At 38.3% G+C, this 24,490-nt stretch overlaps 5 protein-coding genes across 5 annotated transcripts; 2 read left to right on the top strand and 3 right to left on the bottom strand.

Moving 5' to 3' along the window:
- Nucleotides 1–93: 93 nt before the first annotated feature.
- On the bottom strand, nucleotides 94–715 carry LOC138887272 (uncharacterized). The gene is made up of 2 exons (XM_070169000.1): nucleotides 561–715; nucleotides 94–469 (listed from the first exon to the last, which is right to left on the bottom strand). The coding sequence occupies exons 1-2, from the start codon at nucleotides 713–715 to the stop codon at nucleotides 94–96; spliced, it is 531 nt and encodes a 176-aa protein (XP_070025101.1).
- A 60-nt stretch (nucleotides 716–775) lies between these two features.
- On the bottom strand, nucleotides 776–1,384 carry LOC104244111 (uncharacterized). Its single transcript, XM_009799430.1, has one exon. It carries the CDS (start codon nucleotides 1,382–1,384, stop codon nucleotides 776–778), a length of 609 nt encoding a protein of 202 aa, XP_009797732.1.
- Nucleotides 1,385–1,515: 131 nt separating this feature from the next.
- LOC104244110 (uncharacterized) lies at nucleotides 1,516–2,505 on the bottom strand. Its single transcript, XM_009799429.1, has one exon. It carries the CDS (start codon nucleotides 2,503–2,505, stop codon nucleotides 1,516–1,518), a length of 990 nt encoding a protein of 329 aa, XP_009797731.1.
- A 2,672-nt stretch (nucleotides 2,506–5,177) lies between these two features.
- On the top strand, nucleotides 5,178–5,750 carry LOC138887271 (uncharacterized mitochondrial protein AtMg00820-like). Its single transcript, XM_070168999.1, has one exon. It carries the CDS (start codon nucleotides 5,178–5,180, stop codon nucleotides 5,748–5,750), a length of 573 nt encoding a protein of 190 aa, XP_070025100.1.
- A 284-nt stretch (nucleotides 5,751–6,034) lies between these two features.
- LOC138887270 (uncharacterized mitochondrial protein AtMg00810-like) lies at nucleotides 6,035–6,550 on the top strand. The gene has a single exon (XM_070168998.1). The coding sequence runs from the start codon at nucleotides 6,035–6,037 to the stop codon at nucleotides 6,548–6,550; it is 516 nt and encodes a 171-aa protein (XP_070025099.1).
- The last annotated feature ends 17,940 nt before the right edge of the window (nucleotides 6,551–24,490 follow it).

Here is a 24,490-nt window from a genome sequence, read left to right as displayed (position 1 = left end):
ATATATATATATATATATATATATATATATATATATATATATGCAGCAAGTATCGAACCATCTAACAAAATATATATTCAATAAATATCACCATTACAATTGTACCCTACATGTTGTCATGCTTTGAAAACGATCAATAATGGCATCATTAGGTACAGTTTCAAATACTTCATCTTCTATATAACAAACTAAACAACCATTCAAAAATTCATCACCAATTCTGCTACGCAAGTCATTTTTGATGTACTTCATTGAAGAAAAAGCTCTTTCTACTGTTGCAGTAGCGACAGGCAATATGAGACTTAACTTCACAAGCAAAAAAACAAGTCTCCAAGTCTTGTACAAATCTGTTTCAACTAGTGTTTCTGAAAGATCTCCAAGTCCTTTCAAGTTAGAGAAATCGTTGTCTTCTTTCACAAAGAGAATATAGTTGTCAAGCTCGTAACTAAGATCTTCAAGCTTTGAACAACTAAACTCATGAGGATAAAGTGTAGCAAGTTTCATAATTCTTTCTTTATCATAATTTGCAAAAGAATTATCCGGACTCAAACTAGCCATACCAAGAAGTATTACTATTCACCGCATCAAAACGACTGTTAAGCTCTGAAAGTTGCAAATCAATAACAGTATTAAAAACATCGACATGCAAATGATGAGAATATGTAACACTTGAACTCCTACGCTTTGACTTTCCAAGATGATAGTTCTTATCCATTTCAGAGATCACAATATCATGCTTGGCACAAAATGAAGAGGCATCATTTATCAAAGATTCCTATTTAGATTCTCTCATCCCTTGCAATTGCCTCTTGGCAAAACCAACAAGCTTCATAGCATTTACAATATCCTGATCTTTTCTTTGCAAAGCCATATTCAAATCATTTGTAATTGCCAATAATTTTAACATCAAGTGCATCATATGCACAAACTCAAAAGACCTTATGTCATTCACTAAACTTTTTGCCACTGATCTCTCTAGATAATTTTCACCCTCACTTGCAAGAAACTCAAGTACATTAATGATAGATGAGAATAATGTAATAAAGTTACGCACTATCTTAAAATGAGAACCCCATCGAGTATCACCTGGCCTTTGGAGTTCAAGTTCTTGATTTAGTTCACTTCCTGTATGAAATTCACCAAGCACTTGTAGCTCATCTAATTTTTTTGCCTGATCCTCTCGAAGCATATCCCTATGCTTAAAAGAACTTCCAACAATTTTCAAGACATTAGCAACAATATCAAAAAATTGATCTACATCACAATGTTTTTTTGCAACGGCTACAAGAGTCAATTGCAATTGATGGGCAAAGCAATGTATACAATATGCCGAAGGATTATCATTCAGAATTAAAGTTTTAAGACCATTGATTTCTCCTTGCATGTTACTAGCCCCATCATAACCTTGTCCTCGTATTTGAGATGGACTCAATGAGTGCTCTAAAAGCAAATCATAGATTGCTTTTTGCAATGACGATGAAGTTGTTTTTTTTTAACATGAACAATACTAAGGAATCACTCAATAAGTTTTCCCTCTTTGTTGACATACCACAGAACAAGAGCCATTTGTTCCTTATGAGAGACGTCCTTAGATTCATCAACCAAAATTCCAAAATAATCTCCATTCAAATCTTCAACTATTGCTTTCATTATTTCTTTCGCACATGCATTCGCGATCTCTTTTTGGATATTTGGAGAAATCATCATGTTATTTTGTGGAGCACTTTGTAGCACAACTTTTTTCACTTCATCATCCCTATCTGCATACCATTGTAAGAGTTCTACAAACTTTCCTCTTTTAGTAGAAGTTTCACCTTCATCGTGGTCCCGGAAAGACATTCCTTGTTTTAAAAGAAATCTTGCCACATCAATCGAAACATTCAACCGAACTCGATAATCACTTTTAATTTTTTCAGCCTGCTTGTCAAAAGAAGTTAGCATTGATTGTTCTTGATTAATTAAATCTCTCATCCTCTTAAAACACCGATTGTGAAGACTATTCACCTCTCCAATATGTGCGTTAAACCTTTCTATAGCTTTATTCGAAGCTCTAAAACCATTCTTTGTGAAAGAATCCCCAACTTTTCCATGTCCTCCATGCTCATTTTTAAACAAGTAACAACATAAGCAAAATGTTGCATCAACTTTAACACTATATTCTAACCATCCAGAGTATGAAGTGTTAAACCATTCAATATTAAATTGACGCATAAATCCACCAAAATCTCTTTTTGGAAAGCTACAATTACAAGGTTGACAAGGCCCTGGTTGAATATAATGTCTCCTCACTCGACCACGTAAATTTGGAGGATACTCTAAAATTTGCTTTCTTTCTGCACGATCGGGTTCAAGATTCAAATTCAACATTTTCTCTTTGTTTAATCCTGCCGAAAGATTGATATTGTCATGAATAGTTGGACTTGGAGAAGAACTTGGCGTAGGAGGACTAGAACCAGAACTAGAACCAGAAGTTTGAGGAGTTGGAATAGCTTTGAAAAATTTCATAATCATATCCACCCTCACTAAAAAGATCCTACAAAAATACAAAAAATAAATTACACTCCAGCAGAGGTACTCTAATTTTGTTAGATTGAATGGAATGATCTAATTAGTTATCCAAACATACGATAATAATTGCTAGACATGGAACTTAATGACAAAACTCAAAAGGGTTACTTTTCAAATATTCAAGAATCAAGAATGGGTGTTCAAGATCTATTAACGAACTTGGTTGTCAGCATATTATTAAATTTGGCACACATAATACATTGATATGCCTAATATTTTTTTCTTCTTATCTTTCCTCGATACAGAGCTCATAGTCACCCCAAAAATAACAAATCTGCTCATCTGACTATACTTAAACTTAAGGGCAACATCCACTTCTCAAACTCTACAGTAGCCTCAGGTACTAATTTCTTATAAGGAACCAAAATGCAAGAACCAAGATCAAGGACGGATCCTTTAACTTATAATTAATAAATATTGCATTATTATTGAGAAAGAGCCATAGAGTCATACTAGCAAAACAAAGAGAATTATTGCAGTTTATGTCCAAGAAGAAAAGCCTTTGCTTTGATTCTTTTGAAACCCTAACTTTAAAAATTTGGGAAAGAAGAACCTTCTCAAAAGTGGAACTTTTAGATCTCTTAAAACTTTATGAAGACCAAGAAAATAAGAAAGAAGCCTTAACTTTTTATAATTATTAAAAAGACCCATAAGAAGTATACAATAAAGAATAATATTAATTAGGTGGGTCCTCATCTTTTAAGGATAAGAAATTGGCCTCTTTAAATGGTAAGTGGCAAAAGAAGTCCAAAAGTAATAAAGAAGTCAAATAGTAACTTAAATAAAAATGCAATAAAAATCATAGACATAGAGATTCGAACCCCAGTCCTCACTATAATAAGTGGCGCTCTGCCCAGCACTTTTACCACTGAACCCATAGCCTAATTTAGTCTATGGGTTCAAACAATAATATATGACCATATTTCAGTAATTTTGCCCAGTATATTTCCGGATTCTGTCGAAAGTTATGGATTCAATTGAACCCGTATCCATAACACTAGATCCGCCCCTGCTAACACTAATGAAAGACCTAAAAGTGGGTCAGGAGTTATGTGTCATTACTGTAACAAAAGTGTACATAAATATTCGTTTTGTCGCTTTCGTAAAGAAAATGTTTCAGGATGAGTTTGGAAACCAAAAAACAATTCTGAATCTAGTAATACTAACCCTCCAAGACTCAAGCAAGCTTGGGTAACTAAAAGAAAGTAATCACTATGTTTTGCAGGAACACCACAGAATAAGCCGCAAAGGAAAATGGTACTTAGATAGTGCGTGCTCCAGTCACATGACAGGTGATAAAAACCTGTTCAAAGAAGTTACAAAAATTGATGGAGGAAGCGTTAAGTTTGGGGGTGACTCAAAGGGAATGATAATTGGCACTAGAACAATTCCCTTCAATAACAACTGTGATATCACTGAAGTTTATCTCGTCGATGTACTCAACTACAATCTCCTAAGCATAAGTCAACTAGGCGACTCAGGATATGAGGTAAATTTTAAGAAAACATGTCGTGCTATTGAAGACGAGACAAGTGAAATAGTCCTCCCAAGGAAAAAGGTAAGGAAATGTTTATATCCTTGATAGTTTTGAAAAGATAGATGGGCATATTTGCTTAACATCTATGTCTGATGATCCATGGTTATGGCATAGAAAACTTGGTCATGGAAGCATGCATTTGATAGAAAAATTATCCAAACATAAGTTAGTTATTGGTCTACCCAAACTGAATTTTTCTAGAACTCATATCTGTGATGCATATCACATAGGTAAGCAAACCAGAAACTCTTTCAAAAATAAAGATATTGTATCTACTTCTAAACCTTTGCAATTGCTTCATATGGACCTATTTTGGCCTACTAGAACTGCTAGTATAGGAGAAAAAAGATATGCTTTTGTTATTGTTGATGATTATTCACGTTTCACTTGGGTAATTTTCTTGTCTCATAAAGATGAAGCATTAAGAAAGTTTGATATTTTCTGCAAAAAGGTTGAGAGAGAAAAGAGATATCTGATCTCAACAATTCAGAGTGATCATGGAGGAGAATTTGAAAGTAGAGCTTTTGAAGACTTCTGTAATGATCAGGGAGACACTCATAATTTCTTTGCACCACGATCACCACAACAAAATGGGGTTGTTGAGAGGAAAAACAGAACCCTCCAAGGCATGACAAGAACCATGTTACTAGATCATTCACTACCAAATCACTTTTAGGCAGAAGGTGTGAGTATAACATGTCACATTCTCAACCGATGTCTCATAAGGCCCATTTTGAAGAAGACTCCTTATAAATTATGGAAAGGTAAACGTCCTAATATCAGTTACTTTCATCCCTTCGAAAGTAAGTGTTTTATTCACAATAACGGTAAGGACAACCTTGGAAAATTCAATCCAAGAAGTGATTAAGGTATTTTTCTGGGCTACTCATTAAATAGTAGATCTTTTAGAGTCTATAATAAATGCACCTTATGTGTGGAAGAATCTCTACATGTTATATTTGACGAAAATAACCCCTTGGTCGAGAACAGAATTACTATAGGTGATGAAGATCAAGCTCAAGAAACTTAGGAGAAAAGCAAATCTCAAGAATCAACTGATAAATCTGCTATGATGGAGTCAACTAATGAAATCAGCAGCAGTGAACCAGATCATCCGATTGAGTCGACTACTAATGTGGTGCATCCAAATGAATGGAGAAGCGAACCTGAATATCCTCAAAAATTCATCATAGGGGATCCAAATGAAGGAATGAAAACCAGGGAAGCTCTCAAAAAGAAAGCAAATGTAGCATTAATTTTGCAGGTTGAACTAAAAAAGATAGAGGAAGCTCTTAAAGATTCAAGTTGGGTACAAGCAATACAGGAAAAGTTAGATCAGTTTTGTAAATATCAAGTGTGGAAAGTGATACCCAAACCTGAAAATGTTTCTATAATTGAAACAAAGTGGTTCTTTAGAAATAAATTGAACAAGGATGGAAAGGTCGTAAGGAATAAAGCCAGATTAGTTGCTCAGGGATATTCACAACAAGAAGGAGTCGACTATGACGAAACTTTCGCTCCAGTAGCTCGTTTGGAGTCTATACGAATCCTTCTGGCATATGCATCATTTAAAGGATTTAGGTTGTTTCAGATGGATATCAAAATTGCATATTTGAACGGATTTATTGAGAAGAAGTATATGTGAAACAACCGCCTGGGTTTGTAGATTCAAAATTTCCCTACCATGTATATAAGCTCACTAAGGCACTATATGGACTGAAGCAAGCTCCACGAGCATGTTATGATAGACTTAGTTCTTTTCCGATTGATCATGGCTTCACAAGAGGTAAAGTAGACACTACCTTGTTTATTAAAAGATCATCAGAAGGTAATCTTATTATTCAAATTTATGTTGATGATATTATATTTGGTAGTGTCAACCCTCTTATGTGCAAGGAATTTTCAAATCTTATGCAAAGTGAATTCAAAATGAGCATGATGGGAGATTTAACATTCTTCCTTGGCCTTCAAATTCAACAATCTGAAGAAGGAACCTTTATATGTCAGACCAAATACACAAAGGAACTGATTCAAAAATTTGGCATGAGCAATGCAAAATCCATTGGCACACCAATGAGTCCTTCAACAAGTCTAGACAAAGATGAACAGGGGATCCCTGTTGATGAAACTAAGTATCATGGAATGGTTGGCTCATTACTATATCAGACTACAAGTCGACCGGATATTATGTTAAGTGTGTGTAAATGTGCCAGGTTTCAGTCAGCTCCTAAAGAATCTCATCTGACTGCAGTAAAGAGAATCATTCGATATCTCATTGGGACTGTCTCCCATGGACTATGGTATCCTTGTTCTAACTCTTTTAAATTAGAAGGTTTTTCAGATGCTGACCTTGCAGGTGATAAGGAAGATAGAAAGAGCACAAGTGGTACATGTCAATTACTAGGAAAGGCATTGATATCCTGGAATAGTAAAAAACAAGCATAAGTTGTATTATCTACCATTGAAGTTGAATACATTGTTATTGGACAATGCTGTGCACAATTACTGTGGATGTCCCATCAACTGGGTGACTATGAACTTTCCTTTAAACCTATACAAATTTTCTGTGATAATTCAAGTGCTATTTGTCTTTCAAAAAATAATTTTCATCATTCTAGGGCAAAGTGTATAGATATCAAGCATCACTCATTAGAGATCATGTTCTTAAGGGAAATACAGAAATATCTTTTGTAGGAACAACTGATCAACTAGCGGATATCTTTACCAAGCTATTACTAGAAGAAAGATTCTGTTCACTTAGAAAACTTCTTGGCATTATTTGCATTGATAGAGAATAATAGGACCTTTGTGGCATTATTTAATCTTATATAGAATAGTCCACATTTTTTTTCTCGCATTAATTACGCCTCCATTTTCCCTCCTTTTCCTTCTCTTTTCACATCAGTCACAGAACTCAAAAAAGGAAAACCAATTATCGCGCCTGATCAACTGACGCCTTTTCCTTTTTTGTACTCAACCGTCAGTAAACCCCTTTTTATGTTGTCTTCTCATATCAATCTCCATTGTCTCTATCGCCCTCATACCCCTTCTCCGAAATCTTGCTTCACCACCAACCTCCTTCAATGGCTAAACAATCCAAAACCCCTTCTGCCTCGACTAGAAAGAGTACCCGCTCCAAGGGAAAACCCCATCTCAACCCCCTGAATAGGTAGACCTAGGGTCCGATCACTCTGAGGGATTTGCCTCTTCTCAGGGGAATTTCACCGATCATTCTCAACACTTAGGAGAAAAAGCCCTGGGTAAAAGACCCATGGAAGACCCCCCTATCTCCTCCACTCCAAAGAAATCAAAAGTTGATCTCTCCAGTTCCCTTGATTTGGAATTTAATTTCTGGGATTTTCCTAACAGGGACCTCTTTTTCTCCCTATCAGACAAGCCTATTACTCATGGGAGGGTAGTCGACCTTGATGATATAGAAGCCCGAAATTGTAAGGTCAAGGACCTTTTTGTTTACCAAGGGTGGTCCAAGTTCTTTTCTGTTCCTCATCCTAAAGTTTATGAACCTCTTGTGCGAATGTTCTATGCTAATCTTCATTCCAGTAGGTCTGATAAGTTGGAGACCTTAGTACTAGGAAAGTTTATTGTTCTTGACTCTTCCTTGTTTGATTCAATCTTTCAGTGCAAGTGTTCTGGTTTCCCTATGCTGTTTAAAATTGCTGGCCCGATAATTTTGAAATTTCTTTTGATCAAGCCAAAAGATGTATTGCTGAGTGTCCATCTAAATCCCTTCCAAACCAACTTGGTCCTAGTGATGTTTGAAACCCGTATTATAGCTCACATTGTGGGAACTACTTTGCTCCCCCGTACTGACTCTTTCTTAACCTTCTCTCTACGAGATACTTTTCCGGTCTACTATCTTGTGACCAAACTCAAAATCAAGTTGTCCTCTTGGGTTATCAATTTCATGATTGAAAGTGCGGAAGATCCCACTAGTCTACCCTATGGAATGGCCATTACCCACATTCTGGAAGCCCACATTTCCCTCTCTGCATACTTCTTCACTATAGTTTCAAAATCATACAACTCTAGAGCCTTTGCAAGTATGAGGTATGTGTGTGTGAAGGGTTCATGGGCCAAGAAACACGAGAGTGATGTCAAGACTGCCCATCCAAACTCCAAGCCCAAACCTTCTTGTGATGACCCGGTCGGTCGTCTTAAGAATTAACGTTCCGATCCTCTATTAACTGCTTTCCCCGAGTTTATTTCTGCTATTTTGATTTATCGGGATGTTCAGTTTTGAGTTTCGGAGAGTTTTGGAACACTTAGTCCCAAAATGAGAGCTTAAGTGCTGGAAAGTTGACCGTAGTCAGAACAGTATAAAGACGGTCTCAGAATTGAAATCCGATGGTTCCGTTAGCTCCGTTGGGTGATTTCGGGCTTATGGGCGTGTTCGTATTGTGTTTTAGAGGTCCATAGCTAATTTAGGCTTGAAATGCCGAAAGTTGAGTTTTTGAAGTTTCCAATCCGATAGTGAGATTTTGATCCGAGGGTTGGAATGGAATTACGAAAATTGGAGTAGCTCCGTAGAGTTGAATTTGACATGTGTGCAAAATTTCAGGTCATTCGGACGAGGTTTGATAGACCTTTTGATCGAAAGCATATTTTGAAAATTTTGGAATTCTTAGGCTTAAATCCATGGTTAATTCGAGGTTTCGATGTTGTTTTAGGTATTTTAAGGATTGGTACATGTTTGGATAGTGGTTTGTGACTTGTTGGTGCCTTTGGTTGAGGTCCCGGAGGCCTCGGGATGATTTCGGATGGTTGACGGAAAGATTTTGGAATTTAAGTTGCAGCTTCAGCTGCTGGTTCTATCATAACCGCACTTGTAGTTTGGGTTCCGCAGGTGCTATCACACCTCCAATTTAAGTGACATTATTCGAAATGGGATTATTTATTTGATTTCAGAGTCGCCACTTGGGATAATTTAATTGGTGTCCCAAGTCACCGGTTTGTTTTAAATCCCAAATCGAGAAAATTTCGACTTTCCTTTTGAAGTCTGCGAACCAGAAATTCTAAGTAAGGAATTCTGTTAACTCGGGAGAAGGTGTTAGGCATTCCCGGGTTCCGTGGTTCTAGCACGGTCGCTTAGCAATTTATACTTGGCTTAAATTGTTTAACTACTCACTTTAGGACCTATGTGCATTTATCTCTTTACCACTTTTAAATCACTTGAATTATTCGTAATTTAAAGAATTGAGTTACGCGTACATATACTCTTTTCTTTTGGCGCGTCAAAATCATGTCACGCGAACGTGTCCATGATTAATAACGCTTTTGTTGATTTATTAAGAAAGTTTGGTTGAAGTTGCGCGAACGCATCCCTCGAGTCTTTTAAGAATTTAATTTGCAATTATATTACGCGAACGTATATATAATCGCAATACTAATCTAAATTGGGCCTAAAGCAAACTACGAAAGTTCAAGGCAATTTTTATACTAATATTTTTATTCGTTTATATGAGGGCCATAAATTAAAGGATTTTATTTGTATATGGCACACCCCAAATTATTTTATCTAAATTTGTGAGAGGCCATATGTTATATGTTTAAAGTATGGCACACCTCAAATTATTTCAAAGGGGTATATATATTTTAAAGGCAAACTAAAGATACTTTTATTCTAATTTAAAACTAATTATCACAACCACGTCACGAGAGCCGTACCCGTAGTTGTAATAATTTAATTGCGTGCCTAAAACACACTACAATATTCATTTGTTCTTTTCCTATGTTATGATTTATCAGGGTTTTTCAAGTCCAGAGTATATTCACCTTTTCTCAAGGATAAAGACATGTTAATACATATTGACTATATCATGAAATACTAGTGACACGAAAATTATAGCAAGTTTGGAATACTACACGCACATAGGCAATAAAGTTACGGACAAATACTTAATTTCGCCATAATAAAATTCACAAATGGATAAAATACTCCGATCACCAAAACATGGGCACTACATTTTCTGCAAAAGGGTGAAATGCATCAATGTAGACTAAACTATTTCGCTCCTAGTTATTAGAACTACAAATCAAAGTCGTAGAAGTTACTCCTCTAAATCACATTTAACATCTTAACTAGGCCCTTTACCCAATTAGCCAGACAACAAGAACTGGTATTTCGTTGTTAACTCTGAAAATCCAATGGAACTTCAGATTCTCGTAGGATTGTTCAATGCATGTAAAAAAACATCTATTGTTTCACATGAAATTGAGATCCAACCATACAAACTCAACATAGTAAAGTAAAAAACTCAGTTATTAAGAATAACATCATAAAATAAGGATTGGTTGGGGTATTACTGTAGTCACAACACAACATTCAACTTGCGAATCAGTTTCTAATAATAGGCCACAACTAGATGAGCTTACTGACTATTCATGAAGATTTAAGCATTTGACCTATTCATGACTAGCTATTTAGCTACCAAAATCTTTGTCTGCACCCAATTGAATTTGCAAGGACATTCACATGAATTCAATATTTTTTACAACTCTTAAGTATATCCTAGCTACTTCTTAATTACTTGATCCAACCTTTCTTTTTTTAACTACATGACATTCAAGAACGATAGCACAAGATCTGGAATGAAAGGACAACAACATGCTGTCAAAGAATTTCCAAACATACTAAGAAAGCAGGTCTAGCCAACTATAAATCAGAGTTGCATATTCTTCATATTAAGCATGCTATTGACGTAAATTTAATAGTCATAACACAAACCGAATGAACATGGTAACATTTACATCAAACGCAACAACTAACAGGACATTACAACCAAAGAATTAGGCATACTCTAGCCTAATAAATCACAACAATGATATCTATCTTTTGATGACCATAACAGTTATACTGCTTGAGGTAAAAACAGTGGATCATTTTCAAATCTTAAGTTCATGAAAAGCATTTAACTAAACAAACTTGAATATGGTTAACCGAGGATACAAGTAAGTTTAGCAATCCCAAATGGGCCATCGTGACATGACAAATCTAGCCGCAAATTCAAATTCAAATCCGCCAACAACAGCCTTATCCAGAGAAGTTCATTATATGAAAGGGAATCAAATTTTTATTGAAAAAAAAAAACCCAAAGGAATTAGATCATTCTTACACAACAGTGATTCAAATTCAAGAAGGAGTACCTGGTTGCGCCTCAAACCAATTCTTAAAACCAAATGAAAGCAAGATAAGAAATGTTGATGCCAGCAAGGATGAACAGCTAAATTCAGCGGTGAAACAGCAACATCGGAGCCTAGTTATCCCTCCAAAATCCCAGTACATGCGACGCAGGAGAATAGAATCCAAATCGGTTTTCAATTCCTTTTTTTTCGAACATAATCGACAGAATGCAGAGATCCAAAAGAAAAAACCAGACACAAACTTCAACTTGAAATTCAATCCAAAACTTCCTTTTAGAACCAGAAATCAAGAAAAGAACCAAGGCTAAAAGATATCTGTTCCAGTAGCCCTTTTTCTTTTTTGATTTTTTCTCTAAAAAAAAACAAAACTTGAATAAAACCTGAATGAAAGCAGAACTCAAGCCATTTTTTTTGTTTTTCTGGAAAAAAAAAATAGACTGAAGAAGAAGGGCTTGAAGAAAAGTGACTACTAAAAAAAACTTTAGAAATTTTTCGACTAAGTTTTTTGAAGATTTTATCCGATTTTTTCTCCTGATTTTTTTCTCTCTTTGCCCTTTTAGCACAGAAGACTTACCTCATATATATAGAGCCCTCGAAAATTCTTCCAAAATCTGCCAAGAACTCCGTAAATATTTCTCAAATTTTTGAACAATTTTGGGACAAATGGAGGGCGTGGATTGATTCACTTCTATCCACGACTCCCATTTATCCAACAATTTTCCTTTTGTACAAAAATCCGCGGTTTTGAGGGAATAATCGTACTCTTCTCTGACAAATCCATTGGGAAATAGAGGTGATGTGGAGAGAAGGACCGTTTTGAGTGAGCTCGCTCGAACTCAGGCGAGTTGAGGTCGAGCTCAGTGGAGAAGAAGAACAGTAGCGCCGCTTCTCTGATTTCTCTAGGGTTTGGGGAATTTGGGGAAAATATTTAAGAGGGATTATATATTGAGCGAAATGGGGCGGGTCAGTTTGACGGGATTGGTCCGGTTATTTGGACTGGGTCATGAATATTTGGGCTGGGGATTAATTAATTATATGGGGAAAGATTGGGCTAGATTGGGGTGCATGGGAGCTGACCCAATTTCGGAAAACTAAAATTCTTCTTCAATTTACTTTTATTTAACAAATCCTTTTCTTTTCTTTTTTCTTTTCTCTCTTTTTAAATTAAAAATCCTAAATTATCTAAAAATGTGAAATTAAAGTAATTAACTAATTATAAAATTGTAAACATTACTCAAATCTATATTAAAAGTGAAAAATCAATGAACTAAAAATTAAAGGCAAAAATGTGAAAATGAACTATTTTTTTTGTGATTTTCAAATTTTACAAAACAAGTAATTACGGATTAACTCTAAAAAGTGTAAAAATAAATCCTAAATGCAGTGCATGATATTTTTGGTATTTTTATGATTTGAATAAAAATTAAACAAGCAAGAAAAATGTAAACAATTAATAAAAATCTACAAAATTCCTAAAAATGGCGAATAATCAATAAGAAAATCTATTTTCTTAGATTTTGTAGGGGTATTTCATATATGGCAAAGATCACGTGCTCACAGCTTCCCTTCTTTGCTCGGAGACATGAAGGATCTTCGGGCAAAGATAAAATGAGCAATTACAAAGGATTTTTGCCCATTTGAAACTCCATGAGAAGCATTTTTTGAAAAAGTCTGACCGAACCTTGCTTCGGAGGTTGCCTACATATCCTTGGCCATAAAGGAATCAGGTTAGTGTAGTTCTGGGAACTTTTGGTAGCTGAAACTACCAGGAAGCCGTGATTTCACTGCTGTTGCTGCGGTTTCTGCTGGCTGAGCTCCTTATTATACCAAAATGAAAAATAAAAAGCTAAACTAGCTAAGCCTATCAACTACGAGTTACAAGATTCCTATCTATAAATCTTCTGAAACCTGATCTTGAGTCTTGGTTGGTTCTTGTTGTAGCCACTGGTTCACTCTTCAGCTTTAGATCAAGGCGGGACATGCGAAGCTTGTGACTTCAATCGTATCTCGGGCAGTCTGCGTCTTTCTCCGCTTCAGCATTTTGAGTTCATTTCTCTTGCCCTTTTTATTTATTTTGGATTGAGACTCATTATTTTGGTCATCTCGAACCTTGTTCCTGAGGCCAAACCTGCTTAGACACCAAATAAACAAACGAACGAAATTTTTCTGCCCCAGTTTTCACTAGGAAAATTTCGTGAATTATTTGTAACTAAAATCTAAACTATTTCTCTATTGAAAGCAATAAAATAAGGATTGTGTGTTTAAGAGGAAAGATTAGGGAATGGAGTCTGATATCTAAAAACTCAACTCAGGGATTGGAACCCTAATGTTGGCAAAAGGTGACTAGGGAATGAGGCCCTATGTCTAAAAATCTCAACTCAGGGATTGGAGCCCCAATGTTGGCAAAAGGCGACTAGGGAATGGAGGCCCTATGTCTAAAAATCTCAACTCAGGGATTGGAGCCCTAATGTTGGCAAAAGGCGAATAGGGAATGGAGGCCCTATATCTAAAAATCTCAACTCAGGGATTGGAGCCCTAATATTGGTAAAAGGCGAATAGGGAATGAAGACCCTATATCTAAAAGTGTCAACTCAGGGATTGAAGCCCTAATGTTGGCAAAAGGCGACTAGGGAATGGAGGCCCCATGTCTAAAATTCTCAACTCAGGGATTGGAGCCCTAATGTTGGTAAAAGGGTAAAAGATTGAGGTTGGGAGTCCCAGGCTAACACATTTTTTTTCTTACTTCTCTTCCTTTTTTTTTCAATTTTTATTTCCAATAAAATGCGGGAAAGAAACTTGGAGTGAACTTCCCTTATTTGGAGTGGTTGTTGCGGAAAACTGTTTCTAGCTCTTGCACATCTTTTCCCTTCTGATTGCACCTGATTCTCGCACGGTTGCTTTGGGTTGCACCTGTTTCAATTTTTCAAACAAAGAACAATTGTTAGTTTGAAACGGTGGTTGGTTTTGTGGTCTTCATCGTTTTTGATTACTTGATCTTGGCTCAACTCTTTTGGTTGGAACCTCTGCTGCTTGCTGGCTTTTCTGAAAGTTGATCTCTATCCTAAAACCGAGGAGCTCAACTTTTCAAAATTTCTCATGATGGCTTAATTGCATGGGCTTTGGCCCTTTCACTTCTTTCTGCCTCTAGGGGCTTGGATTTCTTTTCATTTTCAATAAACTCCGATTTCGGAGCATCAGTCATCATGGCCAGTCGAGATCAACTTGATGCATCCGCTGAGGCTAGGTACTTTTATTCGGACTTGGCTTTTATTAAGAAGAACCCTGTAAAACCAATCTTGCCACCTTTCCTTTGCATTAGCTTCGGAACAAAGTTAGACCGAAAGGGATTCAAGGGAAAGTAAACAAAGGACAAGAAAATGAATTTAAAGGAGAAGTGTCCCTTTCGGGAAAGAAGGACGGACTTATCTGGGGTGCATGCAGACTTCAAATAGACATGACATGCCTCTTGGACTAGACAACCGATCCGCACAACTATCCCAACTTCTCATAAACCCATTGCGACCCGTGTTTCAAAACCGAGAAAACTTGCCAGGACTCTTTCAATACCAATGGTGGCAAGGGGTTTCTTCTCTTTGATTAACGGCGCCCTTTGTGGGTTTTCGCCAATTGACCTCTCTCATTTCTCTTCTCACCATCGCCTTATAGTGCTCTTTATGAGTTTTCACTAACAAGACTCTCTCATTTTCAATTTCTCTGCGCACCGTCGTCTTATGGTGCCCGTAGGTTTTCACCGATAAGACTCTCTCATTTTATTTCTCTCATTTTGATTGTATCAGATCCAAACAGTTGTGTTTTCTAGTTCCGACGCCTTTGCCGATTGATCAGAAGGACTTGACCACGGTTTGGGTAAAAAGAATCTGGATGAAATTACAACTTTGGAACCGTTCAGGTAGGCATCATTGTCGAACCATCATAACATCTGCCCCAGTTTCGCTTTTGGGGAAAATTGGATTTTTGTTTTGGTGTGACTGAACCCCAGAGAGAGGCTGCCTACGTATCCTTTCGGAATCAAGTCGAATGTAGTTCAGGAAAACATTTTGTTTTGTTTCGTTTGCTTTTTTTTAACACTTTACGGTTCCCAAGAGGGTAATCAAAGAAGAGTAACTGGCTCAAATGGGTTTGCAAAGGGTGGAGAGTGTTTGGATAGCGAGAATGAAAGCCTTCGTCATCCCAATCGGACAAAGTTGTCACTGCAGAAAAGCTAAACATAATACCTTTTGACTGCATCTGCATTCATAGCTGCTTCGGGATCATTCCCTTCGATATCACCCAGATACAACGCCCCTTTCGGCAATATCTTTCTGATGATGTATGGGCCCTTCCAATTAGGAGCAAATTTTCCTTTCGCTTCCTAGTGATGGGGAAGGATATGCCTTAAAACAAGCTGCCCCACTTCGAAATTTCTAGGCCGCACTTTCTTGTTGTAGGCACGGGCCATTCCTTGTTGGTACAACTGCCGTGGCAGACCGCGGCCATTCGCTTTTCATCGATCAAGGTTAACTGTTCTATCCGGGTTTTGACCCACTCACTCTCTTCAATTTCGGCTTTAACAATGATCCGAAGAGAGGGGATTTCAACCTCTGCGGGTATTACGGCTTCAGTTCCATAAACCAAAAGATACGGGGTGGCTCCAATTGACGTGCGCACAGTAGTGCGATATCCCAACAATGCAAACGGTAACTTTTCATGCCACTGCCTGGAACTCTGAATCATCTTTCTCAAAATCTTTTTGATATTTTTGTTTGCTGCTTCGACAGCACCATTGGCTTTGGGCCGATAAAGAGTAGAATTCTGATGCGTTATCTGTAAGCACATGATTTTTGCCCTATGAAAGAATTACTCCCAAATAGTTTTTGATAGTTTGCATTTGTTGTGAATTTTGTGTATTGTTTGTATTTGTCTGTGCATGTTTATTTATACTTTAATTAAGAAAAAAAATATGTGTCACATGCGCATTTACAATTTAATTGTGCATTTAGGAATTAATTAAACTTTAATTAGTAAAATCACAAAAAATGCATCTTTTGTTTTTATTTCGTCATTAAGTGATGTTATTTTAATTAAATGTTAATGTGTGTTAATTGTGATGTTTGTATAGTGTTATTTGACATTTTTATTGGAAAATTAAAGGATCTTCGGATTGGGCCAATTTGAACTAAAATGAACAGGCCCAAACCAAACAACCCAATCCTGAAGCCCTGTTTACCCGGTCCAGTTGAACTGGCCACACCACCTGCCAAACGACGTCGTTGAGCCGCTTTCGATCTAGACCGTTGATCTCAAAAGGATCAACGACCAAGATTATATCCCTCGTACCCACATACAAACCCGACCCATTCAACCCCGGACCTACCCGATCCTAATGCTAAACCAAACGACACCATTTGGATTAACCTTTGAATCTAGGCCGTTGATCTCAGGTGATCTAACGGCCAAAACCCAACCATCCACCCCGTATAAAAGCTTCCATATCATACCCTGCCCCCCTATCCAAGCACCCATGTAGTCGTCTTCTTCACCAGACCCCGAACTCCATGAAACCCTAACGCCGCCTCCTTTTCCCTCACCATTAAACCCGGCGGCAAGGACGCCGGTGACCACCGCCTTAACACCCTAGATGTACCTCACCACCCTGAATCCAAATCCATCAACCGCTTAGTTCGAATCAGTCCCTAGGTGCTCGAATCATCATTTGAAGATTCGAGCAGAACTCCGATCTACACCGATCTACCCCAGGTTCATACCAGACACTCCCCTGACCTCCCTCGTGACCAAACCAGGCTTGGTTTGGTCCGAATCTAACCAGGGAAGCATAAATCCCAAATCTGCCTTTAGGAACCCTAGAAATTCTGATGTCCGGTCTGTGTCCGTTTGAACCAGATGATTAGGGTCTAATGGACCTTAATCGAAGTGTTCTCAGTTGAGAACACTTCGATTAAAGTCCGTTCAACCCCAAGAAAGGTCGATTCAAATCCGAGTTAGGATTTGCTGATTTTTCCAAGACTCCAAGGTATTTTTGCTTTCCCTTTTTCTTTATCAGTTCATGTGTTTTGTTATAGTTAAAGGTCTGTTTGTATGGCTAAATGTCTTTAGTTGATTTGCTTTGAATTTTGACTGCCCCGTCCACTTTGCCCAAGGTTTCTGTATTTGGTCAGGCCCTTCTTCATTTTGTGTGTGTTTATAAGCTGTACAATCAACTGAATTTAAATTTGATTGATTAATTAGTCCCCAGTACAACTTTGGTTAGTCAGTACAATTTGAATCACATGTTGATACTTTTGGATTTCTGATCATTGGCTTCGATTGTATGTATTACAATTAGTATAGTCGAGTCGATATACGTCGTCAATTAGTTCAGCTTGGAATTGTGATAATCTGATCCTTGTCATTGGTTTGTCTGCTGAAATTTTGTTGAATTCAATTAGGAACTGAGTGTGTTTCCTGAGATTTGTTCAATTTGAATCAGAAAACATTTAAGGGTGTGTTATAGTTGCAGTTCAGACTGTGGTTTTTAAATGGATGGCATGTTCACTTGGTTTAGATTGTGGGCAACATGTGTATGGTCAGCTGTTAAGGAATTAAAATAATTGAACAGCATGTGCTGTCAGATTACATTCCTGCTGCCCATGCTTGGTTTTAGTTTAATAAATGATAAGGCATTTTAATAGTTTTTGTCAGGGGAATCTCATGGGAAGGGTTTATTTTTATCTTTGAGTGGGAAGACAGCAGGAGAACATGGGAGGGGGGTTTTGAATGGTCTAACAGGCTGTTCTGAATGGGATGATGCTAGAATAAATAGGGTGGAACACAAGCTAAGCAGGGACAGAAGAAAAAAAGCTAAAAAAGAGGGAGGAAAGGAGAAACGAAAAACAGAAAACAGTTCTGAAAAAAAACAGCTGAAGGTTCTGGGAACAACTGAGAGTGTATTCTGATTTCCTTGCGAGATTATTACTGAAATTTGGGCTTCTGTATGCTACTAATTTGAGCCTGGTTTTGTTGTTATTGAGTTTGTTGTTAGTTATTGGTCAAGTTGTTGTGATTAGTGAACTACTTTTACTATTGCATCAAACATCCTGGGTTTTTCTGTTGGTCTACCACTCTGTTCTGGGATTGTTGATTGATGCCCGACCATTTGTGGGTTTATCATTGTGGGAACTGCTGTTGGTTGTTCATGAACTAGTGGTTGTATTGTTGCTGCTGTGATACTGTTGTGTTACTGTTGTCTGTTCGATTGTTGCTGATATCGTTCTTCTTCTTCTTCTCATTCTTATTGTCCAGCATCCAGGTACACATTCTAATTGCACTGGTGTAGTGATGAACTTGGAGCATGTAAGAGTCTAAAGAGAATGGTTGTTTGAACTTAGTGTAGTGATTTTCATCTTCTACTGTTACAGTTTAAAGCATTCTGTATACCCTACATGTAAAGTTTGACCCCATACTGTGTAATGGATTAGTTTTCATTCTATAAGAGTTTGGTCCAGTAATTTGACGATGTATCATAATCAAAATTAGTGGTGTATCAGTGATGTTCGATCAACAAATGGTTTCGTATAGGGTCGATTAAGAAGGGTAATGTAGTAATCACGTTTGTTTTACCTTGGCTCACCAGTATATAACGCATATTTCAAAAGCATGCTATGCAATTTGGGAAAATATATGTATAAACAACAAAATCGTGTAGGTTATATTATTGGATAAGGGTTGCCTAAAACATTTAGTAATACCACCTAAGTTAGATAAGGTCATTTTGGTCTTTTTGCTTTGCGTGTAGGAATAATTAACTGAACCTCATATGTGTGCCCGTCAATGAATAAGGTTGCATACGTTTAATTTCTTCATCTAAAAATAGATAATCTGTTTCGATATTATTGTGCGTCAATCTCATGTTCTAGTATTATTGAATAATAGAATATAGAATGAAAGCAGTTTTTCTTTGTACAAACTCGATCGCAATTTTTCATTTGCATTAGCCGTGAACTAATAAATAAGTTACGTTTTTAGCATGTAAATAATTAAGAAATTTTCTTTTATTTTAGAGACGAACTTAATAGAGAAATGTAGTCACTGTAGGTTTATCCTTTTAAATAAAATGAGACGAGCCTCGCCAAATAAAATGCACAGATTGTGGGGCCCTCATAAAATGTATATATTAAAATACTTAGAATTCGGTACAGGCTGTTTAGCGAATTTTACGGCCTTCCCAAAATAACAATACGCTAGTTGCTTTAGGACGCACCTTAATAAATCTTACCTTCTTAAACTCGGGTGCACATATATGTGACCTAAATCCAAATCTCAACGGAGTCGAAATGTATCTCTAATCACGGGTACATTGATTGTAACGTGGTTCGAGATGTGTTTCCACGATGTTGCAATTCTTGATAAAAATAACAATAGATGATAAAAGCGGTTAAAAGATAAAATTTGCACATAAGTTCATATTTGTATAAAAAATCAGATAATCAAGCCGAATATAACAGTTGAGTGACCGTGCTAGAACCACGGAACTCGGGAATGCCTAACACCTTCTCCCGGGTTAACAGAATTCCTTATCCGGATTTCTGGTACGCAGACTGTAATATGGAGTCATTCTTTTCCTCGATTCGGGATTAAAATTGGTGACTTGGGACACCCTAAATCTCCCAAGTGGCGACTCTGAAATAAATAAATAAATCCCGTTTCGATTGTCCTTTAATTGGAAAAAACTCCCTTGTACCCTCTCGGGTACGGAAAAAGGAGGTGTGACAGCTCTGGCGACTTTGCTGGGGACATCTTCTCCCAGATCCACTGGTTCAGGGTTAGAAATTCGAGCTTAGAATAATTGTTCTATTTGGCCTTATTTATTATCTGATATTCTTATATGTGATTCATGTGCAAAATGATGCATGTTACCGCTTTGATATTATTTGACTGTATATATAAAATGTGCCGAAACCCCTCTCTTCTCTCTCTTGAGGAGTGCACGCTGGCCGTGACTTCTTTCTGTTAGTGTCATATACCCAAAATAGAACGAGGATTCGGAGGAGTTGCAAAACCGGATGGCCTTTTGGTTACCGGTACACAGCTCCCATCCTCGGCTCGAGTTGTCCGCTCGGGTAAGCCAGGTCTAGAACAAACACCTAGGTTTTACAACTTAGTATAACATGACTTCACGCCGGATCCCTAGTAGGAACGCGTATTTGCATCACGTTGCATTTAACTTAGGGGACTCAACACAGGGGTTGGGTCCGTCTAGGACTAGAGACCTAAAATGAAAGACCATCCTGCTACATCCTGTTTGCTTTATGCATTTACTTGTTTCAGACTTGCATGCTGACCGACTTTTGAATATCAGGAATGTTGTGAAAAAAAAAAGAGAAAAAAGAGGAAGTCACGGTTAGGGAATTAATTATTTATTTTTGGAAAAACCAATACCCAAAAAACGGTTAAAACTCTGTCGGAATTTTGAGAAAATAAAAATGTGTCTTATTAATTTGTTTTATTAAAAGTAAAAGAAAATAGAAAAGAAAAAAAAAGAAAAAAGAGTCTTTGTTTTATTTTTGAACGGAAGAGGAAAAATAGTTTGTCATAAGAAATATGGTTTCCAAAATTTGGTTTATGTTTTCTGCCCGAACTACGCCAGTTTGATTCTCGCAGGGTGTGAGATACATGGGCAACCCCCATCGGGCCCAACTTACTTTTTTTCAATAAAAAAAAAATAAAAAAAAAATCCAAAAGAACAAAAGTTTTGAAATAGTCAAGGTGACATAGTGCTTTTCAGAAACAGCCTAATTTCGTTTTCTTTAAGGAAAGAAAGGTGTGTCAATTTGGTATTTGAGTCAAATGAGTCTGGATCTTTGCTTAATCACCCCCAATAAACATGCAGAATGAGCATAAGTCCAAGTTTGCCGGTAACAGTTAGGAGCAAAATCCCTTTGGAGTTGCGATTATGGTGGGAGGATTTGGAAAAGTCAGAGCAAGACAAGATCAAACTGAACCTGAGAGATCTGGCTAGTTTGCTAAATGTCAGGCCCAGATGCGACATCATAAAGGCTTTGGTTACATTTTGGGACCCGGCCCACAACGTATTCCACTTTTTGGATTTTGAACTCACCCCAACCTTAGAAGAAGTGGCAGGTTACATGGACGTCACTGAAGGTTTGAGACACAAATACCTGATCGCTCCAAGAGCTGTAAATTCACACAAATTCATGGATCTGTTGAAGATAAGCAAGGGAGTCCCGTACGCTGAATTGGATAGAGGTTTTTCTACCTTGCAATTCACATACCAGAGGTACGGACACATAGGAGGATTTAATGATCCGGAAAGTGGTGTCTGCAGCAGAGGGAATCTAGCAAAGTGGAAAGAACATAGGCGGTTCGCTTTCATGGTAGCATTCTTGGGCATTGTGGTGTTTCCCCGGAAAGATAGAAATATCGATCTGAAAGTGGCTGGAATCGTCAAGGTCCTGATTACCAACGATAAAAGCATTCTTGCTCCTGTGATAGTGTCGGAGATATACCGAACCCTCACAGCTTGTAAAGCCGGGGCAGATTTCTTCGAAAGGTGAAACTTGTTATTGCAGATGTGGATGATCGAACACTTATGTCGTCATCCTCAGTGTATGCGCTACATGTCTACAAACGAGGACTGCATCGAAGGTTATAACCTAAGGGTTTCAGGTCTCAGATTACCAGAAGGGTTTGAAGAATGGATATCCTATCTCCGTGCCATCACCGATAAATTGGACTTTGGGTTGGCTTTCTGTGGAAGAAATTGTGTACATGCCCGCCACTGGTCCTCACTTCCTCTTAATGGGACTCAGAGGTATTCAGCCTTATGCCCCTTACAGGGTGATGAGGCAATTAGGAAGGTGTCAGGTGGTACACCCGGACGAAGATCTCAGTACCTATACAGTCGAGGTCAATGACGGCCAATTTCCTGAAAAGACAGTTCGTCGCATATGGAGTGAATGCCAGTACCTGACAGCAAATACTCAGGTAGGTGATGTGTCTAGGGGTGAAGTCTCGCTGGCCTATCTCGCTTGGCATAATAAGAAGAACATTGCGAGAGACGAACCAGAGCGGCCAACCAAACGACCCCACTTCCAAGATTTTGGTGAGTCATTGCAAGAACAATGGGGCTGGCTCGCAAAAGAAGAAGGTTACCAGGTTGAAATCGGGAAGTTAAAGCAACAAGTTGAAAGGCTTGTATTTGAGAACAACGTGCAAGTCGCTTCCGAGCGGGGTGAAAAGAACAAGCTAGCCCAAGAGAACCAGACACTAAAGGCCCGCATTCGCCAAGCTAGCAAGAGTAACATTGACCGACAGAAACGTCGCTCCGACGAAAAATTGATAGCAGATTTAAGAAGTCAGGTCAGCCAAAGCCAAGAAGAATTAGAACAATCAGAGGCTTGCATAGCAAGGATGAAGGTCAGATGGGCAAAAGGTACAATGGCTCGGAGGCAGCGGCTGCAACAGGTTATAAGGGATTATGAAATGAGCATTGGGATATTAAGAAAAACGAACTCCACTCTTCATGATCGGATCATCAAACAAGCACGAGATGCCCAGGCCGACAGAGGACGTTGTTACGAGGCAATGGCTTGCATGGAAAGACAAATGGAGATGTTCCAGGATCGACTCGCCGACAATGCTCAAGCACTGGGATTAAAGAACTGGCAAATAAGGCAATTGTTCGCTGAAAGGGACAACATTCGAGGAAGGATCGACGAGATTGGGCATTACATCTACATGAGATGCCTAGCATGCGAGCAAATGCCTCGGAAAACCCTCCTTGTTTCCATCATGGGCTGCGTCCACCGGATCATGAATGAATTGAAAAGCTTGCAGAGAGACCTTACACCAAGGGCCGCGGAAAGGCCGAATGATGCCTCGCGGGCCCCTAAGTTGGAAAATTAATCTTTGGTCGAGTCCTGTTTATTTGGCTTTGTTGCTTTCCCATATGTTTTTTTCTTTTCTTTTAATCCAATAAGGTTAAAAACTGTGGAGTCTGTACTGTTGCTATTCTTTGTTTGAAGTAATTTGTAATAGCAAATTTTGATGATAAATTCAATGATTCCAAAAAGAATTTTGTGTGTCTTTACTTTATGGCAGAACTACGCCGGTCTGATTCACGCGGGGACGTGATACGTAGGCAATCCACATAATATTCGACCGCCATTAATAAAGAAAAAGAAAATACAAAATAGAATAAAATACAGGGGTTCCCAAAGCACTTTAAAGGGGCAAATAAGCAAGCCGGGATGACGCATGTTGTTTGAAGCAAAGCATGTTAGAAACGGTTAACTGCCTAGGAGCATTGCATCCTCAATGTGTTGTTATCAAATCTGTTAAACTCTAAACGCTAACAAGTTTGTTGTTTTCCGAATCTCAAACAGTTAGTTGTTAAAGAATTCTGGCAACACACCCTTACCAAACTAGATCCAAAGGACCGATAACAACAAGCATGACTACTTCAGAGAATAGTACCGAGGAAGAAAGGCCGATGAGCCAGTTGTTAAAGGAAGCGATGGGAAAGATAGAAAGGATGGGACTAGATATGAATGCAATGCAGCTAGCTCTAGCCAAAGCACAAAAGAGCCCTGAGCCATTGGGGCACATGCCGGAATACCCTCACTCCGGCCCTTCAACAAGCCTCCCAAATCCCCGTTACCATCAAGAAAGAAGCCCTCATGATTCCCAGGCTCCACCACCCCATCAACCTCTCCCCACACCCGATATTCCCACTTTTGTGGGACCCACATCAGCCACCCTACAAAGAACGACCAGCGAGCCATTGTTTCAGGCTCACGATACGCAATACTATCCCCCTGAGCCCACATTCCATGCCCCCGATCCACATGCCTACAATCTGCACTTGGAGGTACCGGCAGAGATTGAAAAGCCGGTTAAAGTCCCAGAATAGGATGAGGTGTTGAGGAAGTTCAAAAGCCTGGAGCAATCCTTCAGGAACTTGCACGGATTGGGCAACCAGGTCAGTGTGGCCTATAAGGATCTATGCCCTTTCCTGGACGTCCAACTCCCGGCTGGGTTCAAGATGCCTAAGTTTGATTTATATGAAGGCCACGGTGATCCCATGGCACATTTGCGGGGATTCTGTAGTAGAATGAGAGGGGCAGGCGGCAAAGATGAGCTACTGATAGCTTATTTCGGTCAAAGTCTGAGCGGATCGGCACTAGAATGGTATACCAGGCAGGATTC

The sequence above is a fragment of the Nicotiana sylvestris genome, chromosome 3 (genome assembly GCF_000393655.2).
Source record: "Nicotiana sylvestris chromosome 3, ASM39365v2, whole genome shotgun sequence".
In the NCBI taxonomy this organism is placed as follows: domain Eukaryota; kingdom Viridiplantae; phylum Streptophyta; class Magnoliopsida; order Solanales; family Solanaceae; genus Nicotiana; species Nicotiana sylvestris.
Note: the sequence above shows the minus strand (reverse complement) of the source record. Positions and strands in the feature narration are given on the sequence as shown.

Excerpts from the sequence above, each read along its gene's own strand:
- LOC138887272 (XM_070169000.1), bottom strand. The coding sequence starts at position 715 with ATGGATAAGAACTATCATCTTGGAAAGTCAAAGCGTAGGAGTTCAAGT. Across the intron at positions 470-560 it reads GTGAATAGTAATACTTCTTG|TTGTTCAAAGCTTGAAGATC; the intron begins GTATGGCTAGTT and ends TCATGAGTTTAG.
- LOC104244111 (XM_009799430.1), bottom strand. The coding sequence starts at position 1,384 with ATGCAAGGAGAAATCAATGGTCTTAAAACTTTAATTCTGAATGATAAT.
- LOC138887271 (XM_070168999.1), top strand. The coding sequence starts at position 5,178 with ATGGAGTCAACTAATGAAATCAGCAGCAGTGAACCAGATCATCCGATT.
- LOC104244110 (XM_009799429.1), bottom strand. The coding sequence starts at position 2,505 with ATGAAATTTTTCAAAGCTATTCCAACTCCTCAAACTTCTGGTTCTAGT.
- LOC138887270 (XM_070168998.1), top strand. The coding sequence starts at position 6,035 with ATGAGCATGATGGGAGATTTAACATTCTTCCTTGGCCTTCAAATTCAA.